The sequence below is a fragment of the Lepus europaeus genome, chromosome 23 (genome assembly GCF_033115175.1).
Source record: "Lepus europaeus isolate LE1 chromosome 23, mLepTim1.pri, whole genome shotgun sequence".
Classification (NCBI taxonomy): Eukaryota; Metazoa; Chordata; class Mammalia; order Lagomorpha; family Leporidae; genus Lepus; species Lepus europaeus.
In genome coordinates, this window is record NC_084849.1 from 766,958 (window position 1) to 790,978 (window position 24,021).

The 24,021-nt window shown below is 50.3% G+C and overlaps 1 protein-coding gene across 12 annotated transcripts in view; it reads right to left on the minus strand.

The window, feature by feature from the left end:
• The window catches only part of EP400 (E1A binding protein p400), a 116,712-nt gene extending 92,950 nt beyond the window's left edge, over positions 1-23,762 (minus strand). For 6 of the 12 annotated variants that reach the window (XM_062182056.1, XM_062182058.1, XM_062182063.1 and 3 more), the window contains exons 1-3: positions 23,690-23,762; positions 10,275-11,646; positions 8,614-8,724 (exon numbers count right to left, since the gene is read on the minus strand). In XM_062182056.1, coding sequence (XP_062038040.1) covers positions 8,614-8,724; positions 10,275-11,612 — 1,449 coding nt within the window. In that variant the 5' untranslated portion in view covers positions 11,613-11,646; positions 23,690-23,762. Of the gene's footprint in view, positions 1-8,613; positions 8,725-10,274; positions 11,647-23,689 lie in introns of those variants that run through there. The other 6 variants (XM_062182062.1, XM_062182060.1, XM_062182065.1 and 3 more) reach the window with 2 other exon arrangements.
• Between the last annotated feature and the right edge of the window lie 259 nt (positions 23,763-24,021).

Here is a 24,021-nt window from a genome sequence, read left to right on the forward strand (position 1 = left end):
CAAGTAACTGTAATACCAATGTTGTTTTGTCTACATGTGACTGTATCCATAACTACCACCCCAAAATCCCCAGAAACAGAAATTAGCAAATACATAGTACTGAAAACGCAGGATTTACCATGGAAGTTAATTGGCATAGATCACTTTATTGAGAAATTCTACAATCGGTTGCAAATAACAAAACTCATCTTGAAATCTGTCTTAAACTCTTTCTGGACTGCACCACTGAGCTGCAAGACCACACATAACAATGAAACTAGGACCACTACATATGTCTAGCAGCACTTTCAGCTAAAACAAATAAATACCACAGAGAAACTTATACAAACTGATTCATTAATACTATAAGAATTTTTCCCAGATTATATAAAAAATTTAAAATTAGAAAAATTGCTAATAAAAAAATTTTAAGTTCTCAATATAATGGATTATTAGCAACCACTAAACAAAGAGTTATTAAAAAATAGAACATAAAGAGTATTTGTGTTTTTTTTTTTAAGATTTATTATTTTTTTTAACTGAAAGAGTTACCAAGAGGCAGAGGCAGAGGCAGAGACAGAGAGAGAGAGAGAGAGAGAGAGGTCTTCCATCTAGTGGCTCACTCCCAAGATGGCTGCAACAGCTGGAACTGTGCTGATCCAAAGCCAGGAGCCAGGAGCTTCCTCCAGGTCTCCCACGCGGGTGCAGGGGCTCAAGGACTTGGGCCATCTTCTACTGCTTTCCCATGTTATAGCAGAGAGCTGGATCGGAAGTGGAGCTGCCACGACTCGAACCAGCGCCCTTATGGGATGCCAGCACTGCAGGTAGTGGCTTCACCACATCACAGTGCATCTTCAGCACATCACAGTGCTGGCCCCCAGAAAGAGTATTTGTTAAATAAAATTTAAAAAGTGTAAGTGCAATTATTTCCATTGACATATATGTCATATAACTTAAAACATCATTGCCAGGGCCAGTGCTGTGGCATAGGTTAATCCCTGCCTGCAGTGCCGGCATCCCATAATAGACACTGGTTCTAGTCCCGGCTACTCCTCTTCCAATCCAGATCTCTGCTATGGCCTGGGAAGGCAGTAGAAGATGGCCCAAGTCCTTGGGCCCCTGCATCCGCATGAGAGACTAGGAAGAAACACCTGGCTCCTGGCTTCAGATTGGCGCAGCTCCGGCTATTGTGGCCATTTGGGGAATGAACCAATGCAAGGAAGACCTTTCTCTCTGTCTCTCCCTCTCACTGTCTGTAACTCTACCTTTCAAATAAAAAAAAAAGTATTAAAAAAACCCCATCATTGTATTAGATGACAGCAGTAGGGATAATTATTCATTTTCACTAACAGGAAAAGTATGAAAAATACTTTCTACTTAGGATGAGTCTTCCTGTAAATAAAGTATATCTGTCTGTATTATCTTACAAAAGGAGTCTTCATAAAGTACATGAAAAATGTAATTATGAAAAAACCATTAGGCCGGTGCCGTGGCTCAACAGGCTAATCCTCTGCCCAGTGGCGCCGGCACACCGGGTTCTAGTCCCGGTCGGAGCACCGGATTCTGTCCCGGTTGCCCCTCTTCCAGGCCAGCTCTCTGCTATGGCCCGGGAAGGCAGTGGAGGATGGCCCAAGTGCTTGGGCCCTGCACCCCATGGGAGACCAGGATAAGTACCTGGCTCCTGGCTTCGGATCAGCGCAGTGCGCTGGCCACAGCACGCTGGCCGCGGTGGCCATTGGAGGGTGAACCAACAGCAAAAGGAAGACCTTTCTCTCTGTCTCTCTCTCACTGTCCACTCTGCCTATCAAAAAAAAAAAAAAAAACTATCATAGATTTCAATTTTTTTGCATCAAAATAAACTTATTTTTCCACAAACTTCTTGAAGTGCCCTGCACAGCAGAGAATTCTGAATTTTTCTCCTACAGTTTGACAATCAATATAAATCAGCCAGCATAAAAATTCTACAATTGGTTATAGATAATAAACGCATACTGAGATTATAACCCCCAAAATAAAGATGTTTGAGGCCTGCTTGTAATGCTAGCATCTTATATGGGCAATGGTTTGAGTCCCGGCTGCACCACTTCTGACCCAGCTCCCTGCTATGGCCTGGGAAAGCAGTGGAAGATGGCCCAAGTCCTTGGGTCCCTGCACCCATGTGGGAGCCCTGGCTGGAGTTCCTGGCTCCTGACATCAGCATGGCCCAGCCTCAATCAGCAGATGGAAGATATCTCTGTCAGTCTGCCTTTCATATAAATAAATAAATAATTTTTTTTTAAAAAGGCACAGAGAAACTCATTTAAATAGTGTTATCTCATTCACTGGACAACTCATGCAATTTTTCTGTATGTTTGAAAGTTTTCATGATACAGAACTGAAAAGGAAAAAGGAAAGTACATTACACAATTACACAAAAACAGCTCTGCCCTGGTGCTCTTCTGTAACCTCTGCCCATCACCATCATGCTGCCAAGTTCACCGGCAGGGACACGCTGTGGCCTCAGCTTATCCCCTTCCACTGACTGCTCTGACACAACCAGTTCTCTCCAGTTCAGGGCTCGGAGACAATGCTGCCAGGAGCATCACTCCACGTAAGTTGTGGGACACAGTACCAAGAGTCTGGAGAAATCTCTGGTCAAAGGCAATGAACACTGGCCAGCGCCGCGGCTCAATAGGCTAATCCTCCACCTGTGGCGCCGGCACCCCAGGTTCTAGTCTCGGTTGGGGCAGCGGATTCTGTCCCGGTGCCCCTCTTCCAGGCCAGCTCTCTGCTATGGCCCGGAAGTGCAGTGGTGGATGGCCCAAGTGCTTGGGCCCTGCACCCCATGGGAGACCAGGAGGAAGCACCTGGCTCCTGCCTTCGGATCAGCATGGTGCGCCAGCCGCAGCGCACCGGCCGCGGCGGCCATTGGAGGGTAAACCAATGGCAAAAGGAAGATCTTTCTCTCTGTCTCTCTCTCTCACTGTCCACTCTGTCAAAAAAAAAAAAAAAAGAGAGAGAGAGAAAGGCAATGAACACTGCCCACCATTTCCGGATGATGCTAAGATACTTCCGCATGACTTAACCAAACCACACTCCCATCAAAAGTGGAGGGACCTACATTGTGGCACAGCAGGTTAAGCTGCTGTTTGCAACACAGGCATCCCATATCAGAGGGCCAGCTACTCTGTTTTTGATTCAGCTTCCTGCTAATATACCTGGGAGACAGCAGATGATGGCCCAAAAACTTGGGCCCTTGCATCCATGCGGGAAACCCAGGTGGTGTTCTTGCCTCTTGGCTTAGGCCTGGCCCAGTCCTGACTGTTACAGACATTGAGGAATAAACAGCAGAAGGAAGACCTTTTGTCTTTGTCTCCCTTTCTCTCTTTAGCCTTGCCTTTCAAATAAATAAATATTTTTTTAAAAAGTGGATGAAAATTTAGAGCTACAACAACAGCCCATCCAATTTGATTTCTGGACATTCATTGAGTGCAAAAAAAAGTCCCTGCGCTTTGGGGACTATTTTTTTCTTATGCTGAGAGGCATTCCTTGGGTTGCAATGTCCCACAAGTATCTATCAATGTGACTTATAAACACATTATTATATATCTCCAAGCATTAACAGGAAAGATAACCCACTAATAAATTTTCTGATGATCTCCAACTTACAATTTATCTTCCACTGTATCAAACCCAGAGTGCCTAAATGGCAGAATCAAATTATTACTACCCACTGAAAGGAACCAGGCTCTCTGAAGAAGTGACTGCCTCTAAGGCTGGACCCCAGAATAGACACAAAGAACCACACGTGCTTTGTGCACAAGTGTGCCAAGGCTAGCATGCAAGGGCTTCAAGAGACAGCGTGACCAGAGCATCGAGGCAGGACTGGGAGGTGCCGAGGGGACTCCGGGAGTCTGACACAAAAACAGCATCTGACAAATTCACCATCCATTTATGACCAATATTGGCATAAATGGGTGCTTCCTTAACAAAACAAACATCCACAAAATCCTAACAATATCCTACTTAGTGGTGAAAGACTAAAGGCACCTGAGTGCAGGAAGGTGAGGTATCTGTCCTCACTTCTCTTGCTCCTTGCTATACTGCAGGTCCTCACCAGTACAATGAAGAAATAAATAAAGAAATAAAAGGCATACAGCTTGGAAAGGAAGAAAATAAATGTTGTTCTATTTGCAACTATGATTCTCAATGTAGAAAATCTCATGGAATGTACAAAGAAAAAAAAGCTACTCAAAAAAAAAAAAAAAAAAGAGTTCAGAGGGTTACAGAGGGGCCACCATTGCAGCGTAGCAGGTAATGCTGCCGCCTGAAACATCGACGTCCCACAGTGGTACTGGTTCATGGTTCAAGTCCTGGTTGCTCCACTTTCAATCCAGCTCCCTACTAAATGCCTGCGAAAAGCAGGGGCAGACAGCCCAAATACCTGGACTTTTGCAACCCACCTAGGAGACCCAAATGAAGCTTCTGGCTCCTGGCTTGGGCCTGGCCCATCCCTGGCTATTGCAACTATCTGGGGAGTAGCCAGTGGGTAGAAGAGCTCTCTGTCTCTTCCTCTCTCTACAGAACTCTTTCAAATAAATAAATCAATCTTTAAAAAGAAGGAGGTTGCAGAATAATGTTTCTGTTTACTTGCAGTGAACAGCTAGAAAGCCTGCAAATTTTAAATACTGTTAAAGACTTGGAACACCAAGGTGTTAATCTAACAGAATAGGGGGTCAGTGCTGTGGCGCAGTGGGTTAACACCCTGGCCTGAAGCACCAGCATGGCCTGAAGCGCCGGCATCCCATATGGGCGCTGGATCGAGCCCTGGCTGCTCTAATTCCGATCCAGCTCTGGCCTGGGAAAGCAGTAAGAAGATGGCCCAAGTCCTTGGGCCCCTGCACCCACGTGGGAGACCCAGAAGAGGCTCCTGGCTCGCGGCTTCAGGTCAGCGCAGCTCCGGCCGTTGCAGCCATCTGGGGAGTGAACCATCGGATGGAAGACCTATCTCTCTCTCTCTCTCTCTCTCTCTCTCTCTTTGCCTCTCTCTCTGTGTAACTCTTTCAAATAAATAAACCTTTATTGCCAAGATGTCCCTTCCCCACAACTGGCCAACAGTCAGCATGATCCCAATCAAAATCCCAGCAAGATGTTCCAGAGATATCAACAAGCTGACTCTGAAATTTACATGAAAAAGGAAGGAACCAGAATGATCAAATCCATTCTGAAACAGAGCAACAAATCTAGAGACCTCACCTCCCCACCTCTGGACGTTCCGTAAGACTACGTACGGCATGAGAATAACATGGCACTGACAAAAGACAGGGGAGACAGTCCAGAAACAGAACCACACAAACAGGATCAACTGAGTCTGGGAAAGACACAAGTCAGTTCGAAGATGTAGGATGTGTTTTCCAAGAACTCATGCTGGGACAACCAAATATTCATAAGCAAAAAAAAAAAAAAAAAAAAAAAAAAAAAAGTCCCCGGTTGCCCCTCTTCCAGGCCAGCTCTCTGCTGTGGCCAGGGAGTGCAGTGGAGGATGGCCCAAGTCCTTGGGCCCTGCACCCCATGGGAGACCAGGAGAAGCACCTGGCTCCTGCCATCGGAACAGCGCGGTGCGCCGGCCGCAGCGCGCTACCGCGGCGGCCATTGGAGGGTGAACCAACGGCAAAAGGAAGACCTTTCTCTCTGTCTCTCTCTCTCTCACTATCCACTCTGCCTGTAAAAAAAAAAAAAAAAAAGTCATAGGATACAAAACTAAATTCAAATTGGATCATATATTTAACTTTAAAAAACTTCTAGAAGCAGACAGAGAAGAAAATATTTGTGACCTTGGATTAAGAGAAGCCTGATACATAAAAGAAAAATAAACGATACTGCATCAAAATTTAAAACTTCTGTTATGTAAAAGATGGTATTAAAAGAAGGAAAAGTGGGGCCAGCGTTGTGGCGTAGCAGGTTAAGCCTCCACCTACAATGGTAGCATCTCACAAAGGCACTGGTTCAAGATTTAGCTGCTCCACTTCTGATCCAACTCCCTGCTAAAACGCCTAGGAAAGCAGCAGCAGATGGCCCCAGTCCTCGGGCCCCTGCACCCACGTGGGAGACCCAGAAGAAACTCCAGGCTCCTGGCTTAAGTTTGGCCCAGCCCTGGCCATTGTGGCCATTTGGGGAGTGAACTAGTGAATGAAAGATATCTCTCTCTCTCTAACTCTACCTTTCAAATACATTAAAATAAATAAATCTTTTAAAATAAAAGATAAGAAAAAAAGTCATACACTAATGGGAAATTCTGCAAATCAAATACCTGTCAAAAAAATTCTAATACCCACCTCATGCAAAGAACTTTCGAATGCAATAAAACACACCACTCAATGAAACAACAGGTGAGATGTGAAGAGATGCTTTACCAAAGACAACAGACGTCACATGAGCACAGCTTTGGTCTTGAGAGACAGTTTCCAACCACCACACACCCGTGAGAATGACAAGAAAATTGGTAATAACCATTACCAGTGTAGCCATTTCTCACAAAGCTGAGCATACAACTGGCAACCCAGCCATCCCACCCCTAAGTATCTTATCCAAGTGACACGAACACCAATGTTCACATGTAAAAATCACATGTGAACGTCTGCAGCCTTCTTCTTAAATTCCAGAAATGGAAAACAACCCAAACATCCTTCCAGGGTTGAATGAATAAAGAAACCAGGTCCCTTCCCACAACGGAAACCATCCTACAGCACAGAGAACACTGCTGGGCGCATCCCACACACACCCTGCTGACCATACGCTGAGAGGCATCAGTTGACTGCATTTATGTTCCATTCTGGAAAAAACACCACCACAGAGACAGAGAGCAAAGGTCAGGAAGGCCAAGGCCCTGACGCCCAAGGGGTGGCAGAGGGCCTTTGCAGGGGATTGATGGGCATAACTCATTGATTAAAACAAAAACATAAAAATGGAAGAAAAAGGAAAGCTCATCACTGCAGTAAATGCAACCAATTAACACAGAAGGAAGGGTGGCATGAGAAAATTCATTTTGAAATCGTTACGTACCAATGAACTCGGGCAAGATGCATCAATAGTGGGCAAAACTTTAATCAGGTACAGGATATGTACATAGTCTCAAGGCAACATTCCCAAATTACTCATCACTCACAAAATGAAAAATAAGTAATAGTCCAGTGAACAAGCCTAGGGGACACCACCTCGACCGCCACCCTTCAAGGGACTCACAGAGACAGGCCCAGCGCCATGTCCGGGGTACTCCCCTCAAACACACGTGACCCAGTATGGCACCAGGAAGCATGAGACAAGCCCACATGAAAGGAAACTCTATAGGGTAACTGGCGCGCACTCATCAAAAATCTCAACCAGCCCAGAATCAGGGAGACCAATCATGGAAAACCTTCGTAACAGACATCATCAGGACAAGACAAAACCTGAGAAATGAACTGTGGGCAGATAAGACTGCAGTACAGCAAAATGTCCTGACTTTGATCACTGCAAGGTAACACCCTTACTAACAAGAGCTGCAGGATTCAGAGATAAAGGGTTCAGGGCTATGATATGAGGTTTGTATGAAAATAATGCAAATGAGGCAACAAATTCACAGTCAGGGAATTTAAGTAATGGCTACAAGGGGAGTTTTCTTGTATAATTATAACTTTTATGTTCATTTAAAATTCTATCAAAATTTAAAACACCTAACATCAGAACTATCACCATAATGAAACTACTTTCAAAATCCAGCACAAATACTCCAAAACTACTCATGTTGGACCTGTGCTTGAACATTCCTGGTACTGCCAGTGTAACACTGGGTGGGTCCTGGCTCCTCACCAACCTCCACCCCTGCCCCCAGACTTAATTCAAGAGGCAGAAAAACAGAGGGAGCACTTCCATCCACTGATTTACTCCCCAGATGCCCATAACAGCCAGGATTGGGCCAGGCTCCAGCCAGAAGCCAGAAACTCAATCCAGGTCTGCCATGTAGGTGACACGAATCTACTAACTTGAGCCATCACCCACTGCTTCCCAGCATGCACATTAGCAGGCAGCCACAGGAGTCAGGAGCCATAGCTGGGCATCATGTCCTAGTACTCCACTGCAGGGCTGGGCATCTTCACCGTGTGTCTCAATGGACTGCCAGGCCAAACACCCATCCATCAGCTCGCATTCACTGAACACCCACGCAGACGTCTGAGCTCCTGATGGCCTCAGTGGCGTGTCTCACTTCAGGACTCCCTCAGCTATGGAAAATACCAAGCAACCATTTGCTTCAATCTTTTTTTCTTATTCTGTTTTATACTGTTCTCATAATACAGATAAAAGACACAAGAAAGAACCAACATTTAAAACACAGCACACAAGAGTCCTGAGCACACAGGACTATAAGTATCAGAAGACATGCATGCTAAAAGCTACTGCATTACAGGTGTATGGAAAAAGAACACAGCCAGATCTGTGTTGTCATCTATTCATGCAATTTAATTTAATAATTTTAGATGCAGGAAGGCTTTCTTTTTAAAAATAAGGAATGGGCTCTGGAAAAAAAATGCTAAGAGCAAATAGCGAATTGAAGGTTAAAATATCTGGATGGAGGAAAAGTCTGGGATGAGACTACATTTTAGAACCATCGAAAAGTACCTGAAATGGGTGCTGCTGGGATGAAAAAGCAGCAGAAACATTTGGAGGAAGCTGGGTTGCTATAGCAACGGGAGTACCAGTCTGCCCATCCTTTCCTGTCACAACCTTTACCTGAGAGGAAATATTTTGAGAAAAAAAAAGGCAACATAATTTTTAAGACTGCTCGAAATTTTGTTAGAATTTTACTGACAGCTCACTGATGCTTGTGGTGCTAAAAATGGAAGGTTTGTGCATCAAATCCTGTGAAAGGGCACTGAACTGACAGATTTACAACGTAACAATCTGACAACTGCAAATCCTGCAGAAACTCCACTTTAAGTCACAGTGTAATATCCTTAGATTCTGAAACTTTTTATTTTTTCAAATGTTTTAGATGGTAATGGTAGACGGACGTCAAGTAACAAAGCCCTGTGACATCACAGGCAGCATTCTGCTCTCTGTCAGCAGGAAGTCACGGGAAGGGACTAATTCTTCTTTACAAGCAGAGACAGTAGGTGGAGTTTACAGACAACACTCGGATACGAACACATAAAGAGCACTGAATTTCACTGCTCTGTGGCAATAGAGGTGAAATCCTCAAAGTAATCATAAAAACCTGTTGAAAAACAAAAATGGTAGATCCTGGAAAGGGTGTTAGAGAAAACATAAAATGGCAAAGCCACACAGGTGCCTCCCTGATGTCAGTGAGGATGGCCTGAGCAAAGAGACCAGGTTCTGTTCAACAAAACCTGGTATCTTTGCCAAAGAGCTGACAAGGTTCACACTGCTTTGGCTACATCATCAAACAAGATGAGCTCCACCCACACAGTGTACCACACAACACAAAAGCACAGAGCACAGGGCACTGCAGGACAATCCATTGTCACCCCAGCATTTCAGAAGTACAAATGGAAGAACGCCAGGGGTCACTACAGGGCTAGAAAATCGCAGGGGGTTTATTATGCACCCATTCCAGGCACCCAAAAAGTGTACTATCTAAGTGATTCTCTTAAATATCACTAACAGGTATTTGGAAAAGTGTGAGTTTAAAATACGATCTCAAATCTAAGACTACACCTAAATATTGAAAAAAAACTCAAACATAGTTTTTTATCATAACTGTATTTTTTAATTATGAAGATCCCCTATAAATATATCCAGTGATCTGTAATTATTGCTGGGGCCATATAAAAAGTTGGTGATTTAAATCCCTTATTTATAAACCATGTTGACGATGCTCTTATGAATGGACCCAGAGAAGAAAAACCTGAAACCTGGTCAACCAGCAAAGCAGTGCAAGTTCACACCCTGGGCAGAGCCTTCTCTGCCTCCTGCGGCAGGGCCTGTGGCAGCTGTCAGTGACAGCCAGCGGCACAAGCCAAGACGAAAGGGGAAAACTGAGTGTTCTGAGCTGAGACGAATCCTGGGTTCTCAGTGAAAACAGCTGGGTACTGAACAAGCACTACTGACAGCACCGCTCTCAGCTCCCTCCTGGCACTCTGCTGCCTGGAACAGCTCCTGCTTCCAGGAAAGAGAAAAGCAGAGACGTCTTCAGTTCTGCTCAGGATCAAGTCCTTAGGAAAACAAAACCTTAAAAATACCTAAGGCTCACAAACATGTTTCACCTATTGGTGCAAGGACTCTCATCTGCCTAACAGAGATCACTGAACGCTGTTCCTTACCTCATCGTTGATAACCTCAGATTTCTCTTCCTCCTCTTCGTCCTCCTCCTCCTCTTCTTCAATGTCCAAATCATTTTGCCTAAGATACGCTTGTAAAGGGGCATAATGCTTCTTCTTGAAAGCTAGGAAATCCATCATGTTCCCTTGCAGATGTTGTAAGAAGAACAGTTCAATCAAGTACTCCTTGAAGGCCTCCCTCAGAGCCTCCATCTCCTTGTGGTGGTAGTCCAGGCACTGCTTCCGCATCTGTGCCAGCTCCTGCGAGGCTGGGGGGATCTCCTCTAACTTCTTTGGAGCCTTCTTCATGCCTGTACTGCCCGCAGATGTGAGGGGCAGACTGGACAGGCCCGGGGGCACAGAGGTTCTGGAAGGGCTGGTGGGTGGCGGTGGGGAGGTCATCCCAAAAGCTGGTCCCCCCCCAACCCCGGGGAGCAGCACACCGGGGGTCCTCTCGAACCCCAGGGGCCTGCTCAGCGGCGGCCCCTGCAGCACCTGCTGCTGCTGCTGCTGGATCAGCTGGCCCTGGAGGATGCTGCTTATCTGGGGTGGCAAGCTCGCCGTGGCGATGTGGCTTGGGCTTGCCAGCGACTGCAGGCCAGCACCCCCTGCAGCCGCAGGGCTCTGGGGCCCCAGATGGTGGACGGTGCCTCCCGACTGAGTGTGAGGCTGGGAGAGTCTCCTCTCCCGGACTGCGATGGGCGTCCCCGCGTGCTGGAGCTGCACCTGGGCACCCTGGGCGATCTGGGCAAGCCCCGAGCCATCCTGAAACACAAAGTGCCCAGCACTGGATGGGCTCAGGCTGATCTGTCTGACGAGCACGCTGGCATCCACAAAGCCTGCCGTGGGGCTGCCACTGCAGAGGCCCAGCCCGGGCCCCGGGGCACCCGCACGTACACTCTGCAGGGCTTGCCCCGGCCCCGGGCTGGGCTGCGTGGGGCTCTGGGTCTGCACCTGCTGGGACAGGGGAGAAGTGACCTGAATGTACGACGGAGACCCGTGATCAAAGCGCCTCGGCTGGGTACCAAACTGGAAGCCTGGAGAGGTGGGGCTGGGAAGCGGCAGAGGGGCCAGCGTGATCTGCTGGTTTCCTCCAACGACGGGACCCACGTTCTGCAGGGTGATGTTCACGTTCTGCCCAGCCACGGGACTCCTACTCATCAGTTGCTGTATCTGGTACCCAGGGGACTGGGGTGCGGATGGGCTCGCCGATGGGGCAAAGGGTGCGGCGGGGGACGGGGGCAGGTTCGGGTGGGCCGCCTGCTCTTCTTCGCTGCCAGGGAAGGACCGGGGCCTCTGCAGCTGATGCTGGGCACCCTGGGAGCCGCTGCCATGGTGCATTATCACCTCCCTTTCTATCCCACGGAATGTTCTCCTAAAAAATCAAAATTAAAATCAAGTTACTTGAAGGCAGATATAATCGCTTGATCACCACTCAGAATGATTATCATTGAACGGCTCTGAAAAAATCCTTTGAAAGCATGCTTCCACCGGCGTCTGGTACACAGCGAGCATCTTACTAAGTCAAGCAATGCACACAGACAGCACTGGAGACCGTCCCCTTGAGTGCTGACGAGAACTGTGTCCTTTACAGCTGTGCCCAGGGCCCAGGACTGAGCCTGGCAGGAAAGGGTGGGCCACCCAACCAGGAACTGTAGCTCACAGCAATCACTGGGACTACACTAGCCCACACCTCACAGCCACACTGGGACAGGTCCTAATCCTGCCCTACTTGAGTCACAGGAGTGCTGTGAGTTGTACAAGGCCAGGTCAGCAGCAGCCAGAACAGGAAGGGTCTGACCCTGACTCCCACTCCAACAGAGCTGCCACTGGGCTGCGGAGGCATTGGGTGCCCACTGCCAGACAAGGTATGCAGTCCTCTGTACACCTTGCACAGCTTCCTGGCCATCAAGACCAAAGGCTCTCCTTGTGAATCCAGCTCACACACTGAGCCTGACCACGTGTACAGCTCGCGCTGCTGGCAACAGCAGAGCGGTGCAGTAAAATGGCCCTCAGCCTGAGGAAGCTGCTGGCCATCCCAGAGGTTAGGCTGAAAAACAAAATGAAGTCCTGGGGCAGGGACAGGAGCTGGTCTCACACCTCGCTGTTCACTACCAGAGCACAGAAGAATGGAGGTTCTAAGAAGAGCTCAGAGGGACCCCATGTTCTCTCTGAAGGATGCCCTACAGGGGTCTGCAAGCACGTTCAAGGAGGCTCAAGCCCCCGCAACTGGCTTTGCACGTGACGGGAGAACGTTAGTGACCCGCTGAGGGAAGTCAGCCTGCAGGACAGGGTGAAGGAGACAGAGCACCAAGGGTAATTCTGAGGTGAGACGGAGTCGGACCAGCCGAGTACATGCACTGCATCCAGTGGAGAGCAGAGGACTGAAGATAAACTGCCGCCCTCAGACTCTGGCTCCTCGCTGCCCTGGGCTTCTCCCAAGAGAAACAACAGTGCAAACGCAACAGCAGATGGCATTCAGCTCAGAACCAGGGATCCAAGAGGATCTTGGATCTCAAGAGGAGAGGTAGGGACCAAAAAGACCAAGGTTTCATATAAAGGAAGCTTGGACCCACCTGACAAAGGAGTAAAAACCCCTCCAAGTTCTAAAGAGACGTACAGGGAGAAAAGTGGAATCCTGACAGCACAACTCAGCACTGACCCAGTGAGCAGGAAGCCACAACACTTAGAATGCTGCTGGCACCAGGGCCCACTGCAGCTGAAGGCTGTCACAGGAACCCCTCAAGCCCCATTTGGCACAACCAGCTCCGCATCACCTGGGTTCCTGCCACCCACACTAGCTGGACAGTGATCAAAGAGTCTCTTCTTGCTCTCTGAAGACAAGCAGGAGCCCCTTTTCATCTTAGGGAAACTACTGCTTATCTCAATGAGAAAATAAACAGATTACAAGAAAAAAAGAAAGAAATCATGAATCTGAAGAAGCAACCACAACGACAAGGCTCTTCCAGCTCAGGCCTTGGATGAAATACACAGACAGGAAACCAAAAGCCCCAGAAGCGCCAGCACTGTAGCTCAGCAGGCTGTGGTGCCGGCATCCCCTATGGGCACCGATTCAAGTCCTGGCTGCTCCACTTTGGATCCAGCTTCCTGCTAATACACCCGGGAAAGCAGCGAAAGACGGTCCAAGTCCTTGGGCCCCTGTACCAACATGGGAGACCCAATTTGATCTGGCCAAGCTCTGGCTGTTGCAGCCACTGAGGGAGTGAGCCAGCAGATGGAAGATTCCCTCTCCTCTCTCTGTAACACTATCAAAATAAATAAATAAATATTAAAAAACAAACAAACAAACAAAAAGCTCTAGCACGGCAGCAGGTTAAGCTGCCCCTATTCCATATCACAGTGCCTGAGATGGAGTCCTGCCTCCATTTCCAATGGCGCTTCCTGCTAGTGTGCCCCCTGGGAGGTAGCAGGAGATGGCTTAAGTACTTAGGTCCCTACCATCTACGTGGGAAACCCAAGTGGAATTCCTGATTCCTGGTTTTAGCCTGGCCTAGCCCCAGCTATTGTGGGCATTTGGGAAGTGAACCAGCACATGGAAGATCTCCCCCGACCCTGCCTTGTCTGCCTTTCAAATAAATGAAAGCTTTAATATATTTTAAAAAATAACAGCTCCAGAATTGTTGAGTGTGTATTCCTAGCACACAGGAAGCAGCAGGTGTGGGAGGCAGAGATGCAGTCAGAAGACAGCACAAACTGCAGCCAACACCAAGGAGGGAGGACGTGGAACAAGAGCCCCAGCCAGCCAGCAACTAGGGCCACACCACCAGAGGGCACATAACCTTGCTTTTTATTTTCAAAACAAGGTTTTGATTTTTGAAGTAAGTATTGTGAGGGGAGAACAATAAGGAGATGGGACAAATGCAGAAAACACTGCTGTAGGGTGCATTTAGGGTTATTCCCTTAGAATACCTGCCCAGAACATCACAGGCGGTCAGCAAGCAACAGCAGTGGGCAGTGACTCATTCAACAGGGGAGGCGATAACGGAGATGAAAAGCATTATGTGAGGACAACAGATTGATACCTTGGGGAAATCAACTTAAAATCTCATCACGGAGACTGGCGTTATGATGTTGCAAGTAAAGCCGCTGCTTGTGAAGTCGGCATCCCAATATGGGCGCTAGTTCAAGTCCCAGCTATTCCTCTTCCTATCCAGCCCCCTGTGCCTGGGAATGCAGTGGAGGATGGCTCAAGTGCTTAGGCCCTTGTACCCACACGGGAGACCCAGAAGCAGTTCCTTACTCCTTGGCTCCTGGGGCCCCTGCAGCTGTATGGGGAATGAACCAGTGGATGAAGATCGTTCTGTCTCTGCCTCCCCCACACCCTGTAACTGTGCCTTTCAATTAAACACACACACACACACGTGTGCGCGCGTGTGCGCACACGTACGCAAACACACACAGTTCACAAAAAGAGGAAAACATCTACTTAAGTAGCTCAGGATGGAATGTCCAGCCCTGCTACCCAGATGAAAATCAGTATCGTCTCCCCTGTGCTTGGCCAAGGCATTAACTCAGACAACTGGGACTCAGACACCACCAATGGGAACCCAGGCAAGAGCATGGAGGGGGTGCAACATACTGCAAAATGGTCCATAAGCCAAAACATACCTAGCAAAAGCAAGTCACGGTGCTGCAAGTGGAAGGTATCCATGTGACCCAATGACCTTTTTACACAGTAACCCTGAAATAAGTCCTAAGAAAATTTGCCTAGGGGCTGGCGCTGTGGCATAATGGGTAAAGCCTCCGCCGGCACTGCTGGCATCTCATGTGGGCACCCGGCTGTTCCACTTCCGGTCCAGCTCTCTGCTATGGCCTGAGAAAGCAGCAGAAGATGGCCCAAATCCTTGGGTTCCTGCACCCATGTGGGAGACCTGGAAGACACTCCAGGCTTCAGATCGGTCCAGCTCTGTCCATTGCAGCCATTTAGGGAGTGAACCAGTGGACGGAAGACCTCTTTCTCTCTTTCTGCCTCTCTCTAACTCTGCCTTTCAAATAAATAAATAAATCTTAAAAAAAAAAAAAGAAAAAAATTAACCTATCAATTAAAAATATTTGTTCATGAAATATATTCATGGCAGAATACCATATTAAAAGCAAAAAGAATAACCAGAAACGTTCAATGTTCAAGTTCCAGATGGAGAACATATAGTAAAAATGGAAAGGGTTCAAACTGGTGGCCATTGGCGCTATGATTTTTCCACACTGGTTGGAAAAATCAGAAGGAGGCCTGGTAAAGTACTAACGTGCACCCTGGAAGGCAGCAAATGACAGAGCAAGGATGTCAGATCCTGCTATCCACATGGAAGACCCAGATGGAATTACTGGCTCCTGGCTTCAGGCTGGCCCAGACCTGGCTGTTGGCATCTGATGGCACAATTTTCTCTTTCAAAAAAATTAAATAAATAAAAATTTTAAAAAACTGTTCAGATGCATGACTATGCATGGATTTCAAATTATTTTTGCAAAGTGATGTTTTGAGAGTCAGACAGAACACCCACAATGGCTGGGGCAGGGCTGAGCTGAGCTGGACCAAAGAGAGGAGCCAGGAACTCAGTCCACAGGTCCCACGTGTGTGCTGGGCCTCTTACCTGAGCCACCAGCGCTTGCTTCCAGGGTAGACACGTTCAAGAAGCCAGAGTCAGGAGATGGAGCTGGGTATCAGACTCAGGCACCCTGATACAGTGCGTGGGCCTCTTGACAGGGGTCTTAACCACTATGCCAAATGCCTGCCCCAAAGCCACCACTTAACTCCATTTTCTTCATTAATTTTTTGAGGTGCCCTCATAATATTAAGTGAAAAAAGAACACCAATTGTACAACCGTATCATTACTACGTTAAAAAAAATATTTTCAGGGGCTGGTGTCTAGCCTACCAGTTAAGGTGCCTACGACCCATACTAGAGAGCTAGGGTTCCAGCTCCTAACTCCAGCTTTCTGGGAGGCAATGGTGATGGCTCAAGGAACTGGGTTCCTTCTATCCTCGTGGGAGACCTGGAGTGATTTCCCAGCCCAGTCCTGGCTTTTGCCAGCATTTGGGGAGTAAATCAACAGGTGGGCGCTATCTTTTTCTCTCCTTCTTTCTGTCTCTGTCTCTAATAAATTAAAACTTAAAAACTTTCACTGAAACATAGGAAGGTACTAATACTGACCTTCTTCACCTGATGGACAGACAACAAACTGTGGAACACATACAACAGGACACAACTCAGCAATACCACTGAGGGAGCTGCTGACACACCCAACAACACAGAAGATCCCAGTCCAAGATGCCAAGAGACAGAAGCCAGACTCAAAGACTCTATGCTGTGTGCATCATGACATGATGTTCTGGAAAAGGCAAAAACCACAGCAACAGAGGTTAGATTGGAACCTGACAGTATGGAAGGAGCTGACCAGAAAGGAGGGATTTTGGGGGTGTGGAACTATTTTTAAAGCATGATTTGGGAGTCAAAGCTGTAGCATAGAAGGTTCAGCCACCACCTGTAGTGCTGGCACCACAAATGGGCAAAGGTTCAAGTCCCCGCTGCTCTACTTTCAATCCAGTGCCCTGCTAATGACCCTGGGAAAGTAGCAGAAGATGGCCAAAGTCTTTGGGCCCCTGCACCCATGTGGGAGACTCAGAAGAAGCTCCTGGCTCCTGACTTCAGCCTGGCCCTGCCTTAGCCATTGCAGCCATTTGAGGAGTGAACCAGTGGATGGAAGATCTCTCTCTCTCAACAACTAGAAGATCTCCCTCTCCCTCTCTCCCCTTCCTCCTCTCTGTCTCTTTCAAATAAATAAATTTTAAAAAATAAATACATGAAAAGCTTGTTTTGTGGGGCTTACATAATGGGTTAAGTTGCTGCCTGCAGGGTCGGCACTCTGGTGAAGTGGGTAAAGCCACTGCCTGCAGTGCCAGCATCCCATATGAGCACCAGTTCGAGTCCTGGCTGCTCCACTCCTGATCCAGCTTTCTGCTGTGGCCTGGGAAAACAGTGGAGGATGGCCCAATTGCTTGGACCCCTGCATCCACGTGGAATACCTGGAAAAAATTACTGGCTCCTGGTTTCAAACCGGCACAGCTCTAGCCATTGCGGCCATTTGCAGAGTGAACCAGAGAATGGAAGACCTCTCTCTCTTTCTCTCTCTGCCTCTCTTTCTCTCTCTGTGTAACTCCGTCAAATAAACAAACAAACAAGAAAGATGAAGAAGAAAAGAAAGAAAACAATTTGAGATGACACAAGATGAATGTGTTTGGCAAAACTTAACAGAACTGCACAATGAAATGCACAAACTTACACCTCAGTTTTTTAAAGAAATGGTTCCTGACCTAAGTGAGCTTATAACCATCTGACAGAAACATACAATCAATCGTAAAGAAGTTATTTAACACCCCAATGGACAGCTAAGCTATTGCCAATGGCTAAACAACTTTTAAAATTGGCTATGTTTCTAATTTTAATTCCTCTTTCTACAGAGTTGCTGCTTCATATTCTCTCTCCCTCCCTCTCACGCCTGAAAACCAGAGGAGGCAAAAATGGCAGAGCTGATAAACGGCTGTGTGGGATTAAGACGCATGCAACTGGAGGCTGACACCAGGTTCCCGCCACCCAACACAGGAGGGTCTGGACCCCACTGGCAGGCTGGTGCTGCAGGCTCCAGACTGTGTCCTGAGAAGGCGACTCAGGGAGAGCTAGGCCATCACTGAGGCAGAATGCCACCTGCAGCCAGCCCAGCCCCACCACGAGGGCCTCACCTCCCTCCACTCCCCACACACAGCCTCTCTTCTTCCCTGAGCAGAGCAGAGCTCCAGAACCACCCTCCCCACAGAATGCACCCCGCCTCCCCACCCACCACACACTCAGGGCTGTTTCCAGGCCATCTTTGGGGCCCCCCTCCAGTAACCCGCAGACCCCTACAAATGGAACTACCCCCACCGAAGGGAGTTTTTTTAAAAAGTTTAAACATATCATAAGCATTGCTTTCACTTACTTGGAAATTCACTGTGAAGTTTTTTTGTTTTGTTTTGTTTTTGTCAGATAGAGTTAGACAGTGAGAGAGAGAGAGACAAAGGTCTTCCTTCCGTTGGTTCACCCCCAAAATGGCCGCTACAGCCAGAGCCACGCTGATCCGAAGCCAGGAGCCAAGTGCTTCCTCCCCGTCTCCCATGCGAGTGCAGGGGCCCAAGCACTTGGGCCATCTTCCACTGCCCTCCCGGGCCACAGCAGAGAGCTGGACTGGAAGAGGGGTAACTGGGACTAGAACCGGCGCCCATATGGGATGGTGGCGCCGCAGGCAGAGGATTAACCAAGTGAGCCACGGTGCCGGCCCCGCTGTGAAGTTTTTAAAATACTGACGGATGGAGAGATGTGACAAAGCAGGCACAGTGAAATGCCAACAGAAACGGGGGTAGTCCAAGTGTTCACTGTGGAACTGTCAGTGTGCTACTGTCTTTGAAGTTGTCTACCTGAGAATGCTACAACAAGAAGTACTTTCTTTTTTTTTTTTTTTTTTTTTGACAGAGTGGACAGTGAGAGAGAGAGACAGAGAGAAAGGTCTTCCTTTGCCGTTGGTTTATCCTCCAATGGCCACCGCAGCTGGCGCGCTGCAGCCAGCGCACCGTGCCAATGCAAAGGCAGGAGCCAGGTGCTTATCCTGGTCTCCCTTGCAGATGCAGGGCCCAAGCACTCGGGCCATCCTCCACTGTACTCCCTGGCCACAGCAGAGAGCTGGTCTGGAAGAGGGGCAACCAGGACAGAATCCGGTGTCCCGACCGGAACTAGAACCCGGTGTGCCGGTGCCGCGAGGCAGAGGATTAGCCTATTGAGCCGCAGCGCTGGCCAAGAAGTACTTTCTTTTTTTTTTTTTTTTTTTATTTTTGACAGGCAGAGTGGACAGTGAGAGAGAGACAGAGAGAAAGGTCTTCCTTTTGCCGTTGGTTCACCCTCCAATGGCCGCCCCGGTAGCACGCTGCGGCCGGTGCACCGCGCTGTTCCGATGGCAGGAGCCAGGTGCTTCTCCTGGTCTCCCATGGGGTGCAGAGCCCAAACACTTGGGCCATCCTCCACTGCACTCCCTGGCCACAGCAGAGAGCTGGCCTGGAAGAGGGGCAACCGGGACAGGATCGGTGCCCCGACCGGGACTAGAACCCGGTGTGCCGGCGCCGCAAGGCGGAGGATTAGCCTGTTGAGCCACGGCGCCGGCCAAGAAGTAATTTCTATATAAGCTGGTAACTTCAGGGGCTGGCATGGAGGCACTGCAACACGGACAGCCTGTATCTGAGCACCACTTCAAGTCCTGGCTGCTCCACTTCCTATCCAACTCTCTGCCAATGCATCTGGGATGGCAACAGCAAATGGGACCCTGCCACCCATGTGGGAAACCAGGACAGAGTTCCTGGTTCCCGACATCAACCTGGCCCAGACTTGGCCATTGCGGCCATTTGGGAAATGAAATAGTCTATAAAAGCACTCACAAGCTTGCTCCTTTGCTGTGTCTGCATATGTGTGTGTGTGTGTGTGACTCTGCCTTTCAAATAAATAAATCCTTAAAAAAAAAAAAAAAACCTATTAGAAAATAAAGGGGCTGGTGCTGTGGCATAGTGGGTAAATCTGCCACCTGCAGTGCTGGCATCCCATATGGGCACCGGTTCGAGACCCAGATGCTCTACTTCCATTTCAAATAAATAAATCGTTAAAAAAAAAAAAAAAGAAAAGAAAGAAAACAAAAACGCATGGCGATATCAAGTATCCTGTATCGAAAAGCTAATAACAAAAGATCTATACGAGAACGATTCAGTCTTCTCTCACCAGGAGTTTATCAAGGTTCCTATTATAAGTTCCAAATGACACAAAATGGGTTAAACTATGGGGCAGGTGACGTGGCACAGCAGGCTGGCTGCCACTTGGGATGCCGCATCACATCAGAGTGCCTCATTTGAGTTCCAGCTTCCTGCTAATGTGCACCCTGGGAGGTAGCAGGTGATGGCCCCAGTACTTGGGCCCCGGCCATCCAAGTGGGAGATCCAGGTGGAGTTCCTGGATCCTAATATGAGTATGGCCCAGTCCCAGCTGTTGCAGGCATATGAGGCGTGAACAACCAGATGGTAGACTTCTGCCTGTCTTTCCTTCTGTCACTATGCCTCTCAAATAAATAAATAAATACACCTTAAAAAACAAAACAAAACAAAACAAAAAACTGTCGGCCGGCGTGGCTTAACAGGCTAATCCTCCACCTTGCAGCGCCGGCACACCGGGTTCTAGTCCCAGTTGGGGCGCTGGATTCTATCCCAGTTGCCCCTCTTCCAGGCCAGCTCTCTGCTATGGCCCGGGAGTGCAGTGGAGGATGGCCCAAGTCCTTGGGCCCTGCATCTGCAAGGGAGACCAGGAGAAGCACCTGGCTCCTGGCTTCGGATCAGCGCAATGCGCCGGACGCAGCGGCCATTGGAGGGTGAACCATCGGCAAAAAGGAAGACCTCTCTCTCTGTCTCTCTCTCTCTCTCACTATCCACTCTGCCTGTCAAAAAAAAAAAAAAAAAAAAAAAAAAAAAAAAAAAAAAAAAAAAAAAAAAAAACCTGTCCAGGTTTATCACACTGTGTTATTAAAGAGAACCACCAGCTACAGTCAGGTGCTGAGGTCAACAGGAAAATCTGCACCCAGCACCTCCCCAGAGTTTTAGAATCGCAGAGGTGGGAACAGGTCTTCAACCCTGTGGGCCAACCCTGTACTAGACGAGGTGGGATCCATTCCAGCTTGAGAGAGAAGTTCAAGAAAAATGGGAGCGGGACTGATGTTGTGAGGCAGTAGGCTAGGCCACCACCCCATATCAGAGCCCCAGTTTGAGTCCTGGCTGCTTCACATTCTTTTTTTAAAAAAAATTTTTTTTTTAAGATTTATTTATTTATTTGAAAGTCAGAGTTACACAGAGAGAAGAGACGCAAAGAGAGAGAGGTCTTCCATCCGATGGTTCACTCCCCAATTGGCCGCAGCTGCGCCGATCTGAAGCCAGGAACCAGGAGCTTCTTCTGGGTCTCCCACGTGGGTGCAGGGGCCCAAGGACTTGGGCCATCTTCTACTGCTTTCCCAGGCCATAGCAGAGAGCTGGATCGGAAGTGAAGCAGCCGGGTTTTGAATTGGCACCCATATGGGATGCCAGTGCTTCAGGCCAGGGCATCAACCCGCTGCACCACATTCAAGACAGCTCTCTGATAAGGTATTTAGGAAAGCAGCAAAGATGGCCCAATTGCTTGAGCCCCTGCTGCCCATGTGGGAGTTTCAGGTTCCAACCAACAGACAGAAGATCTCTCTCAATGTCTCTGTCATGCTACCTTTCAAATAAATAAACAATTTAAAAAAGGAAAAGAAGAAAAATAGAAGTGCTTCCACAAATAGCAAGTAATAAAGTTGCCAGTCCTCAACTCCTCATTCTACTGCTGTTTCCCAATCTTTCCCACTGTCCCCCCAACGAACATGTGTCGTCATGAACCCCAGGAAGCTCTAACACCACCCTGAGGCCACAGACCACTATCAAAGAATTTTCTCACCCCTCTCCCAAGAACCACACTGCCCTTGGTGGGGGTCCAAGTCCTAACACACACAACAATGAGCACCAGTTCTGGGAGGGGGTCAGCAGTAGTGGGAACATCTCCCAATGGGGAAGAACAGAAGGACACCTGGAGACAGAGCACACCGATGGAAGGAGGGTCAGAGCGTGTGCACCCGCACCGTGGGATACCACTCAGCACCCAACAGGCGGATTCGCGTTCTTGCAAAGAGCCAGGTGACTTCCTTTACACAGCATTCTGGAAAATGACAGAAATCCAGAGACCAGAGACGGCATCGGAGGTCACCAAGGGCCGAAGGGAGGAGTCACCTACAATGGCCGCACGAGCCGACCTTCTGGGGTAAAGGAGCTGTTTCCTTGGATTATGGGGAAAATCACACAACAACTGTCAAATTTCTCAGACTTTTACACCAAAGTGAATCCTACTACACGTCAATGAAAACACAAAACTGCTGAGGTGGGGGCACTGTGCTAAAGCAGACCAAGAGGCTTTAGAGGGGAGCTGGATTAAACAAGGCACTCCACCACGGGTGTGCTGTGCCAGGCAGGGACTGAACTGCTGGGCCAAACGCCCAAAAAGTGGCACTCCGGGAAGGGAGGATCCAGCCTGGACACCGCGCCACGGCACGTGCAGTCGGCACACAGGACGGGACCACCTGGGCTCGGAGACCAACAACGTGTGAGGAGGTGGCAGGGCCAGGGGAGGCCGGCAAAGGCTGCTACCGAGGGGACCTGGCAGTGTGGTTGTGCCAGGAGGAGGCGACACTGGTCAGGCGAAGCCGAGGAAAGCAAGCAGCGACAGGGAGGACACAAAAAACTTTCCAGTTCTGGAATAAAAGGAGGCTGGGGCTCGACAGGGTAGCTGGTCCAGACGTGCACGCTGAGGGGGGGCACTCGGAGGAGAGAATCAGCCGAAGGAAGGACTCCAGCCACAGCGCCAGCAGCCGGGAGCCCGGGTACGGCGACTACATCTCTAGAGCACAGAAAATGAGGTAAAATCCCATCTGCTTATTCGCACGGCAAACCCAGGGGCCCCGGGGCAGGGCGCTCATCTCTGGGCAGCACGAGATCCCCAGTTTCTAAGAGACCGTTTTCCCCAGCCACACAGTACACGGGCATATACCCCCCCCCACCACCGCACGGCCGTCACCGCACGAGCGCAGAACCAACCTCTCCGGCGACCCCAGGGCCACTCCCCGCTAGCATGGTGACCGCCACCTCCACTCGCCGGCGCGGCGGGGCGCGTCCAGGGCAGGGCCGGCCCGGCGCCGCCCCGCCGCATCCTCTCCACCTGCCGCCCGCCGCCGCCGCGGCGCCGGGCTGCAGCCTCGAACACCCGGCGGCCGGGCGCGGCCCACAGCCCCGGCGCCGCCGCCGCCGCCGCCCCGGCCTCCTGCCGCGGCGCGCGCGGAGCAGCCGGCGACCTCTGGCGGCCGGGGCCCCGCCGCCCTCATGGAGACGCGCCGGGGGCTGCGGCCGGGCGATCTCCGCGGCCCCCGCCCTCCGGCGACCACCGCGCCGCGGCCCCGCGGGGCAAACGGTCCGGGCCGGCGGCCGCGCCGCTCGCGCCTCGACGCCGCGTCCGGGGACGGGACGAGCGCAGCGCGGGGCCGCGCGGCCCGAGGGGCCCCGGAGCGCAGCGGCCGCCCCCGCCGCGGGCCCGCCCGCCCGGCCCTGAGGCGCCGCCGCGGCCCCGAAACCCCGCGCCCCGCCCCGGCCGCCCCGCACAAAGCCGACGCCGCGGCCTGGTCCCGCCGCGCCGCCCCCGGCCAGCGGGCGCCCCGGGGCCGCGGGCGCGGGGCTGCGGGCAACGGGCGCCGGCCGCCCGCCCGCCCCGCGCCGCCGCCCCACTCACCCGGGGACTCGGGCCCGGCTCCGGCCGCGTCGAGAGGGCGGGAGGCTCGCAGCGGCGCCGCAGCCGCTCGCGCATCCGGGTCCGCGGCGGCAGGAAGCGGCGGCGCGCGGCTACGGCGAGCCGGAAGGGACGCTCCGCGCCCGCGCCGCAGCGCCGCCCCTCGCCGCGCGAGGGCGCCAGAGGACGAGGGGCGAGGCTCGTCCCGCGCCGGGGGCCGGGTCCGGAAGCCCGGCCTTGGGCAGGGAGGCCGCCGGCTCCCGGGTTCCCCTGGCGGAGCAGCGGGTCGGGAAGGCACCGTGAACAGACGGCGGCCCACAGGACGCGGGAGAGGG